This window comes from Pogoniulus pusillus, chromosome 5 (genome assembly GCF_015220805.1).
Source record: "Pogoniulus pusillus isolate bPogPus1 chromosome 5, bPogPus1.pri, whole genome shotgun sequence".
Classification (NCBI taxonomy): Eukaryota; Metazoa; Chordata; class Aves; order Piciformes; family Lybiidae; genus Pogoniulus; species Pogoniulus pusillus.
In genome coordinates this window covers 34,105,685-34,125,615 of record NC_087268.1, presented here as the reverse complement: position 1 = coordinate 34,125,615, position 19,931 = coordinate 34,105,685, and the positions used below count along the sequence as shown (strand labels likewise).

The 19,931-nt window shown below is 39.4% G+C and overlaps 1 protein-coding gene across 4 annotated transcripts in view; it reads left to right on the top strand.

The window, feature by feature from the left end:
- The window catches only part of MYO16 (myosin XVI), a 438,909-nt gene that overhangs the window by 157,938 nt on the left and 261,040 nt on the right, over positions 1-19,931 (top strand). For all 4 annotated transcript variants that reach the window (XM_064143768.1, XM_064143767.1, XM_064143769.1 and 1 more), the window contains 2 exons: positions 1,157-1,227; positions 5,063-5,206. In XM_064143768.1, the coding sequence (XP_063999838.1) occupies positions 1,157-1,227; positions 5,063-5,206 (215 nt within the window). The remainder of the gene's footprint in view (positions 1-1,156; positions 1,228-5,062; positions 5,207-19,931) is intronic.

The following is a 19,931-nucleotide window of genomic DNA, read 5'->3' as shown; positions in this document are numbered from 1 at the left end:
TGTAAATTTCCTCAAGCACTGATTAAGCGAACTACAATACAGAGGAAAAATAAATCAGTCAAGGAAGGAACTACTGAGCTTTTATCCACTTAACCTATTTTTTAAAGTGTCTTGATAATTTGTTTTGTAGTTAATTAATATTCCACCTTAAAATCAGAGTTTGTGTGTTAACTCTTTATGCTGTAATCTTTGCCTGCATTTCTGCTTGTGAGAGTGGGTAGTGTGGTGGGAAGCAATGCAGAATGTTAACTAGGATTTAAAACCAGGATTTCCACATGACAGAGGCAGAGTCAGCTGTGTTCTTAAACAAGAGACATTATTTGCTGTTCTTCCAGGTGGAGACACTTTAAAAGGGTTCTTCATAACAGTTTAGTGAAGAGTATTGCAAAGCCAACATGGATTCCCTTGATAATGGCTGGCATTCTTACTGTGCAATTCTGCTCCAGCAGTGAACATCAGTAGCATGAGTTAGTCAGTGCTTTGATGCTGAGTGAAAAGGTTATAAAGGCAATAAAGACCATGTGGAAGAAGTGAATTTTCGTACTTGAGTAAATGCCAATATGAAGGGTCATGTTTTTGCTTGTGTTTATAAGCCTGCTTTCATTTCAAAGGGTTTTGATAAATGTAACTGGAAGTGGAGTTTGACTCCAAATACCACTTTAAGCATTATGCCGCATGAGTGATCTGACAATACACTGGAAAGGTTAAATTGAGAGCAGATTGTTTAGCTGTGGTGTAATGATTAATTTCAAGTTATGAACATGACTTTCAATTATTTACAGCAAAAGGCCAACAAATCTCACGAGAACTCTACAGAATTAAATAAAACCAGTGATAAAATAGAATCCAGTGATTATGACCTTGAGAGACTATCTCTCCTCTCCTGTCTGCAGAACTGCCTTGCTCATCTGTCCGCTTGAGAAGCCCTTGATACTGTTCATATTTAACATCATTGTAATAGGTCCTTTGCTTCCAGGCTTAGCCATTAAAATAGATGAGATGGGAAATGCTGGCATGATAGCTTTGAGAATGTTATGTGAGAGGTTTGCATATATTATTAAATCACTTAATGAATATGATGAAGAATCAGCCTATTAACAGTTCAGAATTGAGTATATTGCTGCATTAATTCTTACTCCTTTCTTTCATATTTCAGTGCTACGGCTATTGAAGGATGGTGCTGACCCTCATACACTTGTTTCCTCAGGAGGCTCCTTGCTCCATCTGGTAAGAGTGATTGAAGATTAGTGTTAGTGACTGTGGATAAATAGTGTGGGCTACCAAGTAGCAAATTGGGCATATTAACAAATAAATGAAAGGCTGAGCAATAATTTTTTATTTGTGCTGCCCTCCATGGTGATTATGGTTGCATCCAGCTATGCATGTGAAATAAATGGTTGATTTCAAATTACTTATGAAGGGTGAATCATGTTATAGGAATGGTAACTAACAAAGCAGAGTGAAATATTTTATTTATAAATTGTCTGCACCATAAGAAAGAACAAAAGAAACATTTCTTTATTCCATAGATAGAATTATAAGATTTAGAGAAAGAAAGATCTTATATGAAAAATATTATTGTGTAACATTTTCCCTTTGCTTGTGTGCGTATTTTCTTGCACCAGTATCCTATATGCTGGTATTTAACACATTATCTGCATTTAGTTTATCATTATTTGCATAACAATTTAGATTAAGTAGCTGGAAGATAAAACGAAAACTATTTGCATGCAATGACCAATAGAGAAGCGAGATGTAAGAGCATGTGGAGGAAAGACTGACAGGCAGACAGAAAGGAAATACTGCAGAGGTAAAATGTTGGCTTTGCTGAAGCCAATGGAAAAGTTCATCATAAATTCCTAACTTTTATGATCCTTTACTTTGATCTGTGATGCTTCAACCACAGGCATACTTTCTATTCAATATGAAACTATTTAAAGATATTTGGATCCAATTTCATTGCACAGTGCTGCTAAAATAAATGTGACTTCTCAAACACAAGAGCATAACAGATCTTGTGAAAAGTCTGCTGGAGGAGTGTTTTATTTTAGAGCAGTTGGGTTCAGTTTCTTACAGTAGGTACAGAAAGCAGGGTGATTTCTTAAAAAAACCCCAACTCTGTGTTATCAGTGGAGTCCAGCAAGTCTGCAACCATGCTCTTGCAAGATATAGTGTTTCCCTTGTGTAATTCAACTGTGCTTTCCATCTTCCCATGGCCATGCTCTTTACCAAAGACTTTAGAAAACAGAGGCTTACGTAAGGAGAGGATGTAGTAATGAGCTGAGACAGAAAAAAAAAAGAAGCTCAGTTTTCTTTCCTCCAACTGTATACCTGCTGCAAAGGTGCTCAATGACTCTTTAAAAATATAAGATGTTACCTCTGGGATTCTTAAAACTGAGGCATCTCAATCTTACCCTGTACTGAAAGCCCAGCATGGCTGATGTGACATCTTCCTTGCTGTCATTTTAAAATAGAAGAACAAAAGATCAGTCTTTAGGGGTTTCATGTTGTTTTGCCTAGTTCAAATCATGCAAGTTTTTAAACTGCAGTTGAACTGTGCCTTCTGACATTTTTCAAGCATCTGCATTATGCCCCGATTCACTGTCACATTCAGTACCTTTTCACTAGTGCCTGCTGCTTCACAGGCACAACCTGCTTCAAAAGGAATGAAAATTTCCTGTAGTAAGAAATTTGCAATGGAGAACTGCATGTAACCTACTGCCTTAGTTCAGACAGAGTTACTTAGAAATACTCAGTAGTTCATCTACCAAAAAAAACCCAACAAAAACCAAACTGCTTTTCTTTTTGGAGACAGGGACAAACTTGGTACCAAACTTGAGTTTGACTCCAGTTTGGGAGTAGCATAGTCAGGAGAGTCATGATACAGGGAAATAGATAAGCCACATTTATTTTCCTGCAAGAGCTTAAAGTAGTAATTTAAAAAAATCTACTCAGATCTACTATTTTTACCACTCTAATTCTACACAGACTGTTTTCTCCGAAGGAGAACCTGATTAGTGTTTATTCTTTCCAGTTGTAGGATACATGGATTTATCCCAGGATAAATGGAAAATATATTTGTTTTCACGTTTTGCTTAAAATATGATTAATGATTTAATATTTTTTCTATTTCCATTTCTGTTAGCTTCCAAAATATGATATATTAAAAAAATAAAATCAGATGTTACAGTTCATAAGGATTCTTTTGCTATCTCTGTAGACAGTACCCCAGCATGCCCAAATCTCCTGGGAGTGTCAGAAGTGTCCATTGAACTCTCTTTAGACTCAACAGAGCAGAAGTACCGAAAGAGAGCATTTGCCTGAGTTGCCCATTCAGTGAGCAGCGTGTAAGGTCATACTGATTCATGCTGACACTCACCCAAACCATGCTAGTAACAAATATATGAGTGCTAGTTTTCTCCTTGAACTTCGAGACTGTCCAATTGCTTCACAAAATCCATTGAACAAGAACCAAGAATCAGCAGCAATTAAATTGCTGCTACAAATCTAGGCTGTTTTCAAACTGGTAACTAATCCCTAACTCTGTATCTATTATTAATACAGAAAATGGCTCAGTTATATCTGTCATTTATTTTGTATGGACATTTTTTAGAAATTTCTTTGCATAACAATGCCTCGAAGTTGTGATTGGTATGAGATTATATTGATCTGTATTTCTGATTTGTTAGAATTTGAACGCTGAACAGCTCAATATGAGTAAGGCTACCGATACAGTGAATGATACCAATGCAGCAAAACAAAACTCCATTTCTAGAGCTCTCAGATAAGTTACAAGCTAAAGGAAATACATCAGAACTTAATTTCTGGTCTGTGATTTGTCAGTACATTTGGATATCATTCAAATGAAGACTGCTTTTTAGGCAGGATATTCATCCTCTGAGTTACCCATGCTTATGATCATATAGCACACACGGTTCCTACATTCAGTTGAATATCTCAGCTATTTTTTGACTTCCAGTGGAATCCAGTTAAGCACTTTTCCTTCTTCCTTTTTTTACCCTCAGTGGCCTGGCTTCCATGCCAAATTAATACAGACCAGAAAACTGGATGCCATGGTGTGATTCCACATATGATACAGATATAGCAACATAATTATTTAACTCTCACTTGCAAATTATATGCAGATTCAGTTGTATTTATACTTGCAGTGTGTATGTGTATTTTATGGGACAGCTTTAAATCTTGGAAGGGGCAGAGATATTAATAATTATATTCAAGACATCTAAGTATCTAATACAGAAAATTAGTCTCCCTCTAGCATCTCTTCAGTGGGGAAAGAAGACATTCTCTAAAGTTACTGAGATGGTAACTTAAATGCTCTGATTGTCTTTTGAAGTATTATCTGTAAGCACATCCTTAAAAAGTCAGATGTGACTGAGGAGTTACATCAAAACAAGTCTAAGCCAGCTTCTTTTCTGTCAACATAGTGGCCTCTATCATCAAAACTAGAACTATACCAACACATGCATGTGTAACCCCCCTTGCCCACCCATAACACACCTTTAGTGTGCAGATTATTTATGTGTCAGAGAGAAATTCCCAGGAATCAGGGTAGTTAGTGGACTGGAAGTAGGAGTGGATATAGAGAGACATGTATTGTTGCTATGAATGCTTTTTGCTTTATACTGCTATGCATAAAAGGCAGAAGCCCATGTACATGTGGACATATGTACATCTGGATGTACATTTATTTCGATGCCACTACTCCTGATGTGATCATCATGCACTGATGCCTGTGCACCGATTTGGAATTACAGTGTTGAGCTGAAAGAAAGCCTCATCTTCAGTAAAGATTTCAGCAGATTTCACACTGCTTTTTCACAGGCAATAAGGGATTCTGTGAATCACACACAGGGAACTTGTACTCTTCACAAAACTATTTCTATAGATTCATCAGCTGGCGTTCCTTACAAGCACAGCAGTTTAACTACAGCTCATCATCTGCTCAATTTAAATGTTAAATGGAGCAAAAATTGTATGTAATGCATTCAGTTGCACACCAAGTAAAACACCATCCTTAATCTGCTTTTCTTTCTTCTAGTGTGCTCGCTATGATAATGCATTTGCTGCTGAAATTCTAATTGACAGAGGAGTAAATGTAAATCATCAAGATGAGGATTTTTGGACGTCTATGCATGTAGCCTGTGTGTGTGATAATCCTGATATTGTCCTGCTACTGCTACTAGTAAGTAAAACAATACAGTATGTTGAGTGCTTGAAAAGGAAACAGAATGTGACACCAGAAGGTCTGAAACTGATGTATGAACACAATAGATTACTACTAACCATATCAGTGGAAGTATGTATTGTGGGTTTGTTTTTTGACATTGTTTTGATGCTCAAGATTTTTAGAAGGCATATAGTGAAGCTTTTTAATCCTAGATATTATGTATAAACATCAGTGTCAAGGCTCTCCTATCTCTTCCCTGTGGTCAGAAGCTTATATCTCTGAAAAGCATTCAGTCCCAGATGGGATATTTGGATAATTTCTTCTCTGTTCTCCTTGTCACAGGGTTGAGTTCACAGACAATCTTATCAAAACCTCCTTCTTGAAACCAAGTATTCTCTCAATTACATTTAGTATTTGTAAAGAAGCGTTTGTGGACATTGTCAAAATGAGACAAATTTAATGTTTATCTAAACAACTTTGACTTTTTGAAGGAGAATTTACCCAGTACAGTAATAGATACGGCATTCAGGCTTTACAGAGAACAGTTTTGTTCATGTTGTGCTTCCATTCCTAGGATCACAACCTTTAGTTTTACACCAGGATTTACTAGTGCAAGTCTGACTGAATTTTAATCTGTTTGTATTTTTCTTTAATTTTGTGGTTTTAGTAGGCCATTGCAAATAGATCAGCATTTTTAATGTACTTATTTCAATGTTACAGATTAAATGAAATAAGACATTGGTTGGCCATGCAGTCCAAGAAATCCGTGTCTCTCTTTACTGGTTCTTTTTCCAGAAACAGGTTTTGTGGGCAGCTGTGTAGCTGGACAGGAGGAAATATTAAAGAGTGTAGCTTACATTTTGTCCTTCAAAATAGTCACTTTCTAGGAAAATATATCTCTGCTCGAAGTTAATATCTGTACACACTGTTCTGGATCTGTATGCCTACACTGGGTCAGGTATGTAAAGGGGGACTTTTAACCAGGGTGATAGTGACTAGAGCCCTCTCACACTTCTGAGGGTTTGAGTCCAAATATCTCCTCTTCTAAAGAAAAATCAGATCAATGTCTGTTTTCTCCCAGAGGAGTGTTTCACTAGGCTGTTGGATAGTTATTTTCTTAGAAATGCTTTGATGCTTAATTTCTAATGCTAAAGCATGTTCAGCAGGTTAAGTAGCATCCACAGAAATTAATACGATATTTTATACTTTAAACCTATTGTTTCAGGCTTGGGTTATGTGTCAACTCTTTCTGACATATGCAGATATTCTCCCTTCTAGCACATATGCTTTATTTCATAGAAAACAGGGTAAAGAATATCCTGTGTTAAATTGCAAAACAAATTTAAAAGAAAAGCTTTTATTCAGTCTAAAATTAAATGATATCTACCTTCCTTTCATCTCAGTTCTGAATTCCTAAGTTTTAACCATTATTTGAAATCAGAAGCAGTAACTCTTGAAGGATTTCCTCCATAGACTCTATTTTCAGCATACCAAAATGGAAGGAATTTCCAAATGGAGAGACTTTTGCCCCCCAATACTGCATTCTTCGTATATGTGTTGTGCTTTTAAGTTGCTATGGTAACTAATGAATCAAAAGGGATTTTTGGTTGTAGTAGAGTTTTAAAATAACATAAGAGACATTGTATTTGGAATGTCATAAGTCAAAGCAATCATGAGTGTGCTGTAATCAACTAAGGTGGCACCACAAGCAAACAGGTTTTGGTAGAGGGGATAATCTTAACATTTTCATGAGCATAGTGAGTTATAGTAGCCTAATTTTGAGTCAATGACTATGCCAACTGTAATGTAATGCCTTGCATGTGAAAGAAATACTGTGGCTACTATTTGGCCTTCTGTAACTGGCATGTAATGGGCTTTACCAAAACCTTTGTTTGGGACCTGAAATTACTTTCACTCCATCCTGTGCTTTTTTCTTTCAGTCTGTAACTTTGATTTTAACGTTGATCTGTACCAAATCTTCTCTGGTAATTTCATAAGATTCTGACAGCTGCTGCAACTACACCTGTTGTAAAAAAACAAAAAGAGAGATCTAGGACATTCCTATGTGCTGAATTGCAGTTGTCTTTACTAGCAAATTGCTGGAATGTGCTTTGGCACCACTTAGGTATGTGCTATCTAGATTCCTTCCAGACAAATCCCCAGCATGGTTTTGAAGCAGGAAAGCCGTAGGGGGCAGTTACCATGTTGTAAAGGATAAGAGTCCTTATTGAACTAATCAAGGTCTCTTTCATGCTGCCTGGCTGCAGTGCCTAGGGTTTTCCCAGTTCCATTTGATCTTACAGTGAAGATACAGCCTTTGTCATGCTTGGAATGTGCCGTGGTCTAGTTGATTGGATAAGGCTGCATGATAGGTTGGACTGGATGATTTTGGAGGTCTCTTCCAACCTGTTTGATTCTGTGAATGTTGTTTGATTTAGTCCTTATTTATTCCAATCTGTCTGCTTCTGAACATTCTAAATATCTCCTGATAAAATGAGATAAATAGGTTATCTGATGTTTCAATAAGCAGGAGCATATCCATATGGACTTTTGTAGGTAGCATTTGAATTTTGCTTATTATTTATAACAGCTTTTGATAAATTTCCCCAAATTTTAGATGGACAGCACTTTTAAAGGAAGAATTTCCTTTAAGCTCTCTCTTCTAGACTGGGAATAATAAATAAGAGTATTGTGGCAGAGAAAGGGAAATATTCTTAGGTAAGCAATACTTTTTGAACCATGACATTAATGCCGTCTCTAATAACATTTGACAAAGTGAAGATTGAAATTGAGATTGGAGGGAAGTATTTTTCACAACTCTGAACTGTCTTTGTGTAAGCATCTGATGTTGAGGATTTCTTTGCCTCGAGGTCAGTGTTTCATGAACCATGTCCAATATGTAGCATGAGCCTGAATAATACTAATATGAGCTATGGGAAGTCTCTATTTATGCCACAGCTTTTAGCTGGAAGAGAAACTAACACTTCATGTACTCTCATGCATTACTTCAAGATAAATATTTCTTCTGAATTGACTTTACAACATAGAAAATGCCTTATCTGTTTTTAAAATGTGAAGTTAAAGGTAGCAGCATAGTCCCTTAATTGAGCCCTCTTAGTTCTGATTCTTGAGAAACTGTTACAGAGGCCAATGAAGGTTTTATTATTGAGGACTTCAAAACGTTTCCTGAAGGGAAGATAGAAAAATAAGGATAAACAATATATCTTAGAAGGCTAGAATCATAAAATCATGGAATGGTTTCTGTTGTAAAAGACCTCTAAGATCATAGAGTCCAATCATTGTCTAACTCTGCCAACCCTGGTGCTGATCCACGTCCCTTAGCACTACACCTCCATGTCTTTTAAACACTTTCAGGGATGGGAATTCAACCACCCTTCTGGGGAGCCTATTCCACTCTTTCAGTGAAAACCTTTTTTTTTCTAATATCCAATCTGAATCTCCCCTGGTGCAACATGAGGCCATTTCCTCTCATCCTGTGGCCAGGAGAGCCTATGTGCCTTTAAGAACATCACAGTTACAGACCTCCAGAAGCTAGAAAGGACCAGGAGGTGTACTGGAAAGTGTGATCTTTGTATTTCATACACGTAAGTTCTGCATTCCTATAAATTTGGCTAAAAAGTCAGATTCTCCCCTTTTTTCCCTTTCTCTCTCCTCCTGGGAAGGACAAGCAGGTTATGTATCAGGACAGTAGGACAAGGGAGGTACTTCCCCTGTACTCAACACCGGTCAGGCCACACCTTGAGCACTGTGTCCAGGTCTGGACTACTCAATTCAAGAGAGATGTTGAGATACTGGAATGTGTCCAGAGAAGAGCAACAAAGCTGGTGAGGGGCCTGGAACACAAGGCCTATGAGGAGATGCTGAGGGAGCTGGTGTTGTTTAGCCTGGAGAAGTGGAGGCTCAGAGGTGACTTCATTGCTGTCTACAACTACCTGAAGGAACATTGTAGCCAGGTGGGGGGTGGCCTCTTCTCCCAGGCAACCAGCAATAGAACAAGGGGACACAGTCTCAAGTTGTGCCAGGGGAAGTATAGGCTGGATGTTAGGAGAGAGTGATTGGCACTGGAATTTACCCAAGGAGGTGGTGGAGTCACTGTCCCTGGAGGTGTTCAAAAAAAGACTGGCTGAGGCACTTAGTGCCACGGTACAGTTGACTGGCTAGGGCTGGGTGCTAGGTCGGCCTGGATGATCTTGGAGGTCTCTTCCAATCTGGTTGATTCTGTGATTATCTTGTGTGGAGGAGATAAGGTCTGGCCAGCCTTGGCAATGCCTCCAGTTAGGCCCAGAGTGGCTTAATTTGGTTTGGAGTTGCCAAGCTGAATTTTGTGCTGTGTCGCAATGGCTTTTGGTGTCGGGGTAGAGAGACATGGTGAGCGGTAGGGGAGCATTAAGGCCTGAAGTTTTGGTTTTAGTCTGAGACCTTGGTTTAATGTGCTTCTCTGTAAGCCCAGACTGTGCATTTCCTTGTATTTTATTACGCTTTGCTATGCTCACCACTATAGAACTGTATCATTGTGGTATATGAATTTCCTGTCCATTTTCAGATTCTCCAGTTCTGTGTTTGAACAGTCTTCTTTTGCCCCTTGTGAAAGAGGCAAAAGAGCAATCTGTCCCTCTTAAAAGCAGGACACATCCTATTATTTGTTACTAGGGATGAGAGACCAACCTCAGTCTCGCTACAGCCACCTTTCGTATAGTTTTAGTGAGCAACAAGGTCTCCCCCAGCCACTTCTTCTCCAGACTAAACAATCTCATTCTCCTCAACTCAGCTGCTCCTTATAACACTTGTTCTCCAGACACTTCACCAGTTTGGTTGCCATTCTTTGGACATGCTCCAGGAACTCAATGTCCTTCACATAGTGAGGGGTCCAAAACTTGAAAATGATATTCGAAGTGCAGCCTCACCAGTGCCAAGTACAGGGGCACAATCACTTCCCTACTCCTGCTGGCTGCACTGTTTTTGGTACAGGCCAGGATGCTGTGGTCCTTCTTGGCCAGCTAAGCCCCCTTCCAGGGACATATTTTGTGACTTTTGGAGATGCCAGCGCAAGGGCACATTGGATAGTGCAGGCATGAAATATATCCCGTGTCTGCTAAATAATCAGCCAATGAAGAATTTGCCCCTGAGGCAGCTTCTAGCGCATAAGCAAATGTGGAGATCAAAGGTAATCCACAGAGGTCTGGTTGCCATACCTGCAAATGAGGTGGTAAAGGTCAGATTCATCAGTCATTTCCTGTCCCACATTGATGTTGAGTGTATTCCCTGTGGGATGTGTTGCTGTTTCTGTGGATGTTGTATGGAGGCTCCTGTAGCAGCTTGAGGAGAATCTAGAAGTGCCTTTCATTTGAGAACAAAGATGTGTGGGCTTGTATTCATTTGTGCCCACATGAAATCTCCAAGAGAGTGTAAAAAGCAACTAGATTTCTTAGAAGTATCTCACCTGTTTCGCCTCATGCCTTTTGAAGACTTGGAACTGGACACACTAACAGATAGGTCTGCCTGGTCAGGGTGTGTTCCTTTTTTGTCATGTCTGGACACATTGCAGCATTATAATATGTGGGAATGCAGGTGCAGAAGAGTTGTGGGAAAGGATGTGAAGAGAATAACAACAGGAAGATCAGACTAATAACAAACCTTGGCTCCCACCAGCTGCGCCACCTTTATCTCAGAAGGGATAGATAATGGACACCTCGTTAATGAGGAAAACAAGGCATGGGTTATGCAGATGTAGTGGGTTGTCCTTGGCTAATTATGCTAATGTGTAGGTGTGTGCTCTACAGGCTGAGTGCATATATACCCAGGCTGTATGTAATGAAGTGTCTCTGGCATGATTCCCATGGAATCGTCTGGAGTGCTTCGTGGCAGGCCTCTGATCACACTGGCCTATAGGCTTTTTGCCACGGTTCCCGCAGCAAGCAGAGACGTACAAGCAGCACAGTGCTGCAATAATAATACACATTAATTTCCACTTCTTGTTTTTATACTGAGTTGAAATGCAAGCAAAGATTTGTAACTTAATATTCCCAGTGCTTTGTCCTATTGAAAATGCTGCCTGTGTTACAGAACCTCCAAGTGCCAGTGCTTGGATACTGTTTGTGCCTCGTTAGCCGAAGTGTTTAGTCCACTCTATCACTTACATGACTGTAACTTTAAACTGGTACCCATAATTTTCAGTCTAATTACTCCTCCACAATATACATACTTTTAAATGATACCTGAGAGTCATTAGCCTTCACTTGCATACTATTCAAACTACTGTTTCCTGTACTAGTACTAATACTATTGCAATTTAGTAAATTAACTTTAGCTACTTAGCAGTATGCTATATTATAGATAAAAATATCTCTTTGTAGAACTTTGCTTTTTCTTTTTCCCATAGTTTTTCAGTTTTTCTTCAAGAGTATTATTTATTACAAATTCTCTGCTCTAAGAATCAGCACTGGATCATTAAAAAGGCAAAGGAGGTCAAGTTTTTCAGCTGCCTTGTCTCCTCCCTTCTGTTCCTCCACACCAAAGCACTTGAAAATTAAATGAAAAGAATATAACTGGCCAAATTTCAAGTAATGTCTCTGCAATTCCATGAGATACTTGGATGGATCTTGACCCACTGTTTTCTCTATTTTTGAAACATAGTGTCACAGAATCACAGAACTCCTGAGGCTGGAATAGATCTCTGAGATCATCAAGCCCAGCATATGACCTAACACCACCACATCGACCAGACCATGGCATTAAGTGCCACATCCAAGCTTTCCTTCAACACCTCCAGGGATGGCAACTCCACCACCTCACTGGGCAGTCCATTCCAGTGTCTAATTCCCCTTTGTATCAGGAACTGCTTCCTAACATTCAACCTAACCCTCCCTTAGCACAGCTTCAGGCCATGCACTCTTGTCCTGTCATAAGGTCCCTGGGAACAGAGCCTGACACCCACCTTACTACAACTTCCCTTCAGATAGTTGCAAAGTGTGATAAGGTCCCCCTTGAGTCTCCTCTTCTCCAGACTGAACAACCCCAGATATTAAAAGGTTTGCAATCATATTGAGCTCATATGTTCAGTTCCTTTTCTCAAGATAACTGTGATTGCATAATGAACTGCAGTCTTGATGACTTCCTGTTATCCTTTAATTTCAGAGTGTATCATTCATCATTGAACTGTCCTGCTTGGCTCGCACATAACAAGCTGATAGTTGCAGGTTTTTCTTTTACTGTATCTTTGGTTTTGAGGGTCATTCTTTTCCTTCCTCCCCACTCCTAAATGGTCATGCAATATTTTGATATTGAGTAGCCTAAGGTTGGGAGCAGCAAAGGAAAGGAAAGCTGATCAGAATACATTTTAATAGTGTAATTCACTTTATTTTACCATCACCAGGAAACACTTTTCAGCAGGAAACCTGAACATGATGTCTCCAATGGACATAAGAAGGTGGAGACAGTTTTCTAGTATTTGTATAGTACTTTGCACTGTGGAGATTTATTCTTTTGTAGACCTGAAGACATTACTGTAATAAAAATAGCGGTTAATTAAGTAGAATGGCAGAAAGTAGTACTATATCCTCAGGAATTTTTACAGGTAGATATTAAGGAGTAGAAAGACATTCTTAATATATTTATTTTACTTACCTTATTAGAAAAGGGAAATGCACCTGGTATCTGCCAACCATTTAAATGTGTTTCCTCATGTGCTTTCTGAAACTTAGAACTGAAGCACAAAATTAATTTCTAACATAGAAGGCTAAAACTAGAATTGTTTTTTAAAAAAACTCATGACGCTGAGTATATTTTTCTGTCTCTCCTCTTTTAAAGAACTTAGGAAAATTTATGCTGAGGAATGCCAAAAAGGCAATTACACTGTAATAATTTGTTACATTTGCAGTCACCAATACTAGATTAGCAGTGTTAGTATTTGAACTCTAACGCTATCTACTGCATGTGAAATGCAGATTTGCAGATGCACCTCTGCAACATTGTTTATTTCTTGAGAATAAACCATATGGCATGACATTAATGGAATATTAAAAATCAAATAGGAGGGATAGAGGGAACATCAGGTACTTTTCAGTAAGACTGAAATATGATGTTTCCTTTGAAGATGACTGGCTATGGTTGGGTGCTAGGTTGGACTGGATGATCTTGGAGGTCTCTTCCAACCTGGTTGATTCTGTGATTCTATATGATTCTAAGAGAAGACCAGAATATATTATTACTCAGTATTTCCTCAGTTCAGGGGATAATTTTTTTGCAGAAATGATAGTGCCACAGTATAGACCTCTCACTGTAGACAGGCTAGTAGTAGAGTGTTGTGGGTTTTTTAAAGAGAGCCCAACAGAGATTAAACTCTCAAATCAAATTGGAGAGAAAATACAGAATCCTATTTGGAGAGAGAGAATACAGTGATAGACATTACAAAGCAATTACCATGGCAAATCCCCTTGAAGTTTCCCCCATTCCCAAGAAACTAAATCTACATTCCTCAGTGCTCCAATCCTCCCCCCGCAACACCTCCGCCATCCAAGAGGCCTACTGCTTACATGTTCCCAATAAATTGGCTCCCGCCACACACTCAGGGCAGGAGGAGGAGGAAAGGAGAATGAACTGACCTTGTTGTCAGTCTGTAAAGAGATAGCAGAATTATGGGATTGAATAACAATCTTCTGGTCCCAGGAAATTTTTTTTTTTTACCCTATAGCCTCAACCTGGGTCATAGAGGATTTGTTTACGTGTAAAATTCAGAATCTATCTCTAAATGTTTCTGTAATATTTGAGTTAGTTTTAGAAATGTCAGACCCAACTATTATAGTTGAATTTGTGAGTGTCAACTTTAGTGGGCTGAAGTTGAAATCAGGATTTTGTTCATGATGTATTTTTCATCTAGATGCATTTGATGTAATTTTGGAACCTATCGAGTGACTTCAGGTCCAGCTTCTCACAGAGAGCCAGACTACACTTGCAAGAGTTTTTGTTAGAAGATAGTGAAAAGGTATCAAGAAATACTGGATAAACATTTTAGCCAAAATGTGTGTGCTGAGGAAATGTAAAAAGTTTAATCCATCCCTGTTCTGGGGTTCCAGCTTAGAACTTGGTTTCTATTATTCTCTTCTAAGACACATAGCTTTCTCTTACCTTTATCAACTGTATCTATTCCTACTTTGCACTTTTTGAAGCTTGGGCTGTTGCTCAAAGTGTAGGGCTGCAGCATACCCCTTCAAGTCATAGAACCATAGAATCAACCAGGTTGGAAGAGACCTCCAAGATCATCCAGTCCAACCTATCACCCAGCCCTAGCCAGTCAACTAGACCATGGCACTAAGTGCCTCATCCAGGCTTTTCTTGAAGTCCTTCAGGGACGGTGCCTCCACCACCTCCCTGGGCAGCCCATTCCAATGCCAATCACTCTCTCTGTGAAGAACTTCTTCCTAACATCCAACCTATACTTCCCCCGGCACAACTTGAGACTGTGTCCCCTTGTTCTGTTGCTGGTTGCCTGGGAGAAGAGGCCACCCCCCACCTGGCTACAATGTCCCTTCAGGTCTTTGTAGACAGCAATGAGGTCCCCCCTGAGCCTCCTCTTCTCCAGGCTAAACAACCCCAGCTCCCTCAGCCTCTCCTCATAGGGTTTGTGCTCCAGGCCTTTCACCAGCTTTGTTGCCCTTCTCTGGACGTGTTCCAGCACCTCAACATCTCTCTTGAATTGAGGGGCCCAGAACTGGACACAGGACTCAAGGTGTGGCCTGACCAGTGCTGAGTACAGGGGAAGAATAACCTCCCTTGTCCTACTGGCCACACTGTTCCTGATGCAGGCCAGGATGCCATTGGCTCTCTTGGCCACCTGGGCACACTGCTGCCTCATCTTTAACCATCTATCAGTACCCCCAGGTCCCTTTCCTCCTGGCTGCTCTCCAGCCACTCAGTCCCCAGCCTGTAGTGCTGCTTGGGATTGTTGTGGCCAAAGTGCATAACCCTGCACTTGCCCTTGTTAAATCTCATCCCATTGGCCTCTGCCCACGAGTCCTTGTGGTTGTGTCCTGCATTCAGCTAAGATAAGACTAAGTTTTGTCTTAATTTTTTCTCCTTTCACAAGATGATGGGAGGGTGGGGCACAGTCAAGTCAGGTAGCTGAATTAGCCAAGGATTATTTGCTACTCTATTGCCTCATGCCCACTATGTAACGGAAGGGCTGACTGCAGCAAGTGAGTGCTTTGAGCAGGTGAGTCTGTGCATAGGGGCGGATGGGCCAGACCATTGTGCACAGCACTGCGTTTTGTGCCACTCACTGGATATCTTATGTCATTGGTGCTATTGTTCTCCCTGGTGTCTGTTACCTCTATTAGTCTCTGCTTACCTCAACTCACAGGGTTTTTTTCTCCTGATTTTCCTTTGCATCCCACCAGGAGTGTTGGGTGGCATTTGTGTGGGCGGCCTTGGCTGCTGTGAGGAGGCCTGAAACGTAAGAGATTAAGATTTTTGTGTTATCTAGAAAATTCTGTGTTTGTTGTGGTTTTCTTAGGCTCTCAAATTGTCACCAGAGTTATTTAGAAGGATACTGGTGCAAAGATGGTGTTCCCAGGTGATAAGGAGTCTTCTAGGACACAAAAACCAAAAGCATGTAACAGACTATGTGGGCTGTGGAGCTTTCTAGGGAGAAGTTGGGATGAAAGGTGGGTTTCGCAATCTCCATCTGGAGACTAAGGTACTAAAAAAGTACTGTGTAAAGCCCTGCAGGGCTAGGTAGTGGTTTTGCTTCAGGTGTGCCATGCCTTTCAGGCCTTGCATTGGAGGATCTGGTGAAGTTGTGTACTAGACATGCGAATGGAGGCAGGTTTTGTCACTTTACAGAATGAATGCTAAAGCAAAAATCTAATTTCTGTGAGAGCAGTACTGTTGAATCTGTATTGTTGTGTCCTCCAAAGGTATATGTGGTTGTCTTGAAAGGGTAGAGATTCTATATACTTGCCTGTGTTTGTCCTCATCTTAGCGTGATAAAGAATAATTTAAACTTGTAAATTATAAATTGTCAGGTTTATTTTTAATCTTTTCACTTATCAGAGTAGTGAAGTGCTGCTTTGTTTTTTCAGTGCAAATGAAGCAATTAGGAAAATGAAGTCATTACAGAAATTTAGCTTTGTATGTATTGAAACTTAATGGTTCTACAAAAATGTCATTACATGCTTTATTAAGGAAAGAGTACAGAAGAACACTGCAGAGAATATGCCATTAAACAGAATACAATTATGCAGGTTCAAGCTTGACCATCTGAACTGTTCCACTGTTTTATGAAACACAGAATAAATAAGTGCTATGTAACATTTTGTGGCTTTCATCAAAAGCTCAGAGCCTTAGGTGCAGTGCTGGGCTATTGATGATGGCAGGATATCATCCTGAGGTGTTTTTTTTCTGAGTATGAGTGGATGTCATCTGTGAAGTGCCATCAGCTGTCCTAGTGCCATTCAGTTCATGAAGCCTACCTAATAGAATTATGTTTTCATATATGACTTTTGGAAATGCATATTTAGAAGTCTTGCACCAGCACCTCTGTGTTTTGGCAGACAGGATAAAGCCAGAGTGCATTCAGTTAGTGTCCCGGGTTAGGGTGGATCCCTCCCCCGGTAGAATAAACCAACCACAACATACTTATTTTTTTTGAAGTCAGGGAAAGATGAAATTGTATTTCTTATTATGTAAGTATAACAGTATAAAGAGAAATAAACTGTCTACAACTACCTGAAGGGACATTGTAGCCAGGTGGGAATTGGCCTCCTCTCCCAGGCAACCAGCAACAGAACAAGGGGACACAGTCTCAAGTTGTGCTGGGGGAAGTATAGGCTGGATGTTAGGAGGAAGTTCTTCCCAGAGAGAGTGATTTGCCATTGGAATGGGCTGCCCAGGGAGGTGGTGGAGTCACCGTCCCTGGAGGTGTTGAAGAAAAGCCTGGATGAGGCACTTAGTGCCATGGTCTAGTTGATTGGATAGGGCTGGGTGCTAGGTTGGACTGGATGATCTTGGAGGTCTCTTCCAACCTGGTTGATTCTATGATTCTATGGTTCTATACTAGAAAAAAAAAAACCAATAACCTTAAGGAAGATGGGGAAGGGGTCAAGCAGTGGCAAAGCAGCAAAAGCAGCAGCATCCAAAACAGCAGTCAGGAAAGATAGCAGGCAGGCGCAGCTCAAGCAACAGAAGCAAGCAAGGGAGAAAGAACAAGCTGTGCTTCTAGGCATAAAGCTCTTGATGCTCCAATGAAATTATATTAACTTATCCATTGTTGCCATTATATGGCATATCCCTGGAATGTTCACCTCTCCCCTATGTCTGAGCTAGAAAATCAGCTCAAATGGCCACAATTAGCTAAATGTGATTCTAGTACTAGTATTAGTTGGATGCTTTAAATTTAATTACCTCTTCCCTTGCAGAATTCATGATCTCTTTCATCCTTTCCTGGTTTAGTCCCTTTTTTTTCTTTAATCTCATTATTATGAGATAAAAGCACTGCCAGTCTAATCAGTGATGTTTAACATTGTACAATGCTCTAATACAGTATTTTATACAATTTCACTAAACTTGATAAATCTTGAGAAGCCTCTTTTCAGTCTTCTTAATGGCAGAAAAACAAAAAGCCACAAAGTATTTGGGACACATTGGCTGAAATGATATATGGAAAGCAGTATGGTGAAAAACTCTAAAATGCAATTATTTGTCAGCAAATACAGTTGGCATATGTGTAGCAAACATCACTGAAGATTTGAAGCAATGAGTTACATCTTATGGCACAGTACATATATGTAGACTGGATTTCCTCTTATGGAAGCACTTATATACCAGATCTATGTCACTCCTCCCATTAAACAGCAAGGAAAGTTTTTGCCCTTTTAGTCAGGCACTAAATAAAAATTTCCCCTTTTATTTAGGCACTCCTAAAGACTATGAAAATTTCAGAACAGATGAGACTTCTTCGGTTCCTTTTCTCTCCTGACTGCTTTCTACGATTAATCATGTTATTTACAGCAACCAAGTCAGAAACATGTATCTTCTTTTTTGAGATGACTAACCATCACCCTCTTCCTGAAGTTTACAAAAAAAAGAGTATCTCACAGAAAATGACTGAACTTTTCAGCATGTCCAAATTTCTGGTAGAACAGAACTATGACAAGGATGGCAGATGTGGTTCTCAGACTTTAGAGGTATCTTGTCAGCTGCCTTTTTCTGGAGGTTAAAAAAAAAAAAGAAGAGAGGGATATTCTTTCAGGTAAGTTGATACTGTATTATTTATTTGAATAGATTGTTCTACAATGCTCAAAAAACCCCAAACACCAACAAACCTCCAAACCAGAACCTTCCTCTATCAGTCTTACAAGATATTTTGTGTGATTCCATTTGAGAAATACCAGAATGAAATATCATTATGGCATAGTTTGTAATGCATAATTTAGAAGGGCGTGAGAACATGAACCTATCAAAAAAGAACTGTCAAATGAATCTTCATGAATTGTTGAATTTCTGAGTGAGCTAGTAGGGAAAATGCAGCTGTGATGCAATTTGTCAAAAAATTCAAGGGCAACTTATTTTGAGATGCCATTGTGGAGATTGATGTGCAAAGTCATTGAAAAGAAAACTGCTGCAGGAAAAACTGGCTTACGTATTCAAAGCAGATGGTTTAGGTAAATTATAACAGTGTGACATTAGTGGAAGTAATAAATGAGGTGACATGAGGGTCAGTAGAAGGCTCATGTTTGCACATGTTTTTCAAGACTTCTCAATTAGAATAGCAAAGGTAAAGAAAAACATTGACTTCCCAAATTTAGAATAATTGGTGTAGTCTATGTGTGAAGAAGAAAACAATTCAGTTCAGAACAATGTAAGGTTGTTCATTAAAATCAAGGGGGTACTGGAAGTTGGGAAACCTCATCTTTTAGTATGAGGACTAGAAAATTACAAGCAAACAACTATGGACAAACATTGCTGAGCAAAGTGATAGGCAATAGGTGCCTATCAGCTAATAATTTACTACTAATTTTGCAGTGTTTGAACATGAGTGAAAAAATGTGTCTCATAAAAGACTTAGTGTCCTTGATGGGCTACATAATATTGCATTTTAAAAACATTCCTTTAAATTTTATGCAAAATTCTGACACATTTCCAATATATCCATTAATTGATTTTATGAGAATAAACCTGGAAACTTATGTTTGGTTAATGTATAAGTGTTGGCTGTGGTTATGCTTGTGTTGGTGGGATTGTGTATATTTTCCTTTTCATGTGAGAAACTTTGGCAAGTGGTGGGTCTCCCACAGCAAGTTGCTACTTTTTAGGAAAAATGTCTACAATGAAGGGGTTGTCAAGTACTGGAACAGGCTGTCCAGGAAAGTGATTGAATCATTATCCCTAGGGGTCTTTAAAGGATGTGTAGATGTGGTGTTTAGGGACATGGTTTAGTAGCGGACTTGGTAGTGTTAAGTTAATGGTTGGACTCCTTTTCCAGCATTAACAGTTCTATGATTCTCTGATATGTGCTGCACTTCGTCCATACCCAGGCACAAGAAAATAATAGGATAATCTGCTTGTCTGTTAAGTCCTCTAATTAATTAGACATTGATGCTTTAAGAAGCCAGTTCTGTATTAAGATGACTGGCATACTGAACTTCCTAAATAAGTTTGTTATTGCACACGATGGCTTGTTTGTAGAGTACATAAATTTAATTACTAACCATCAGGACAGTGTCTC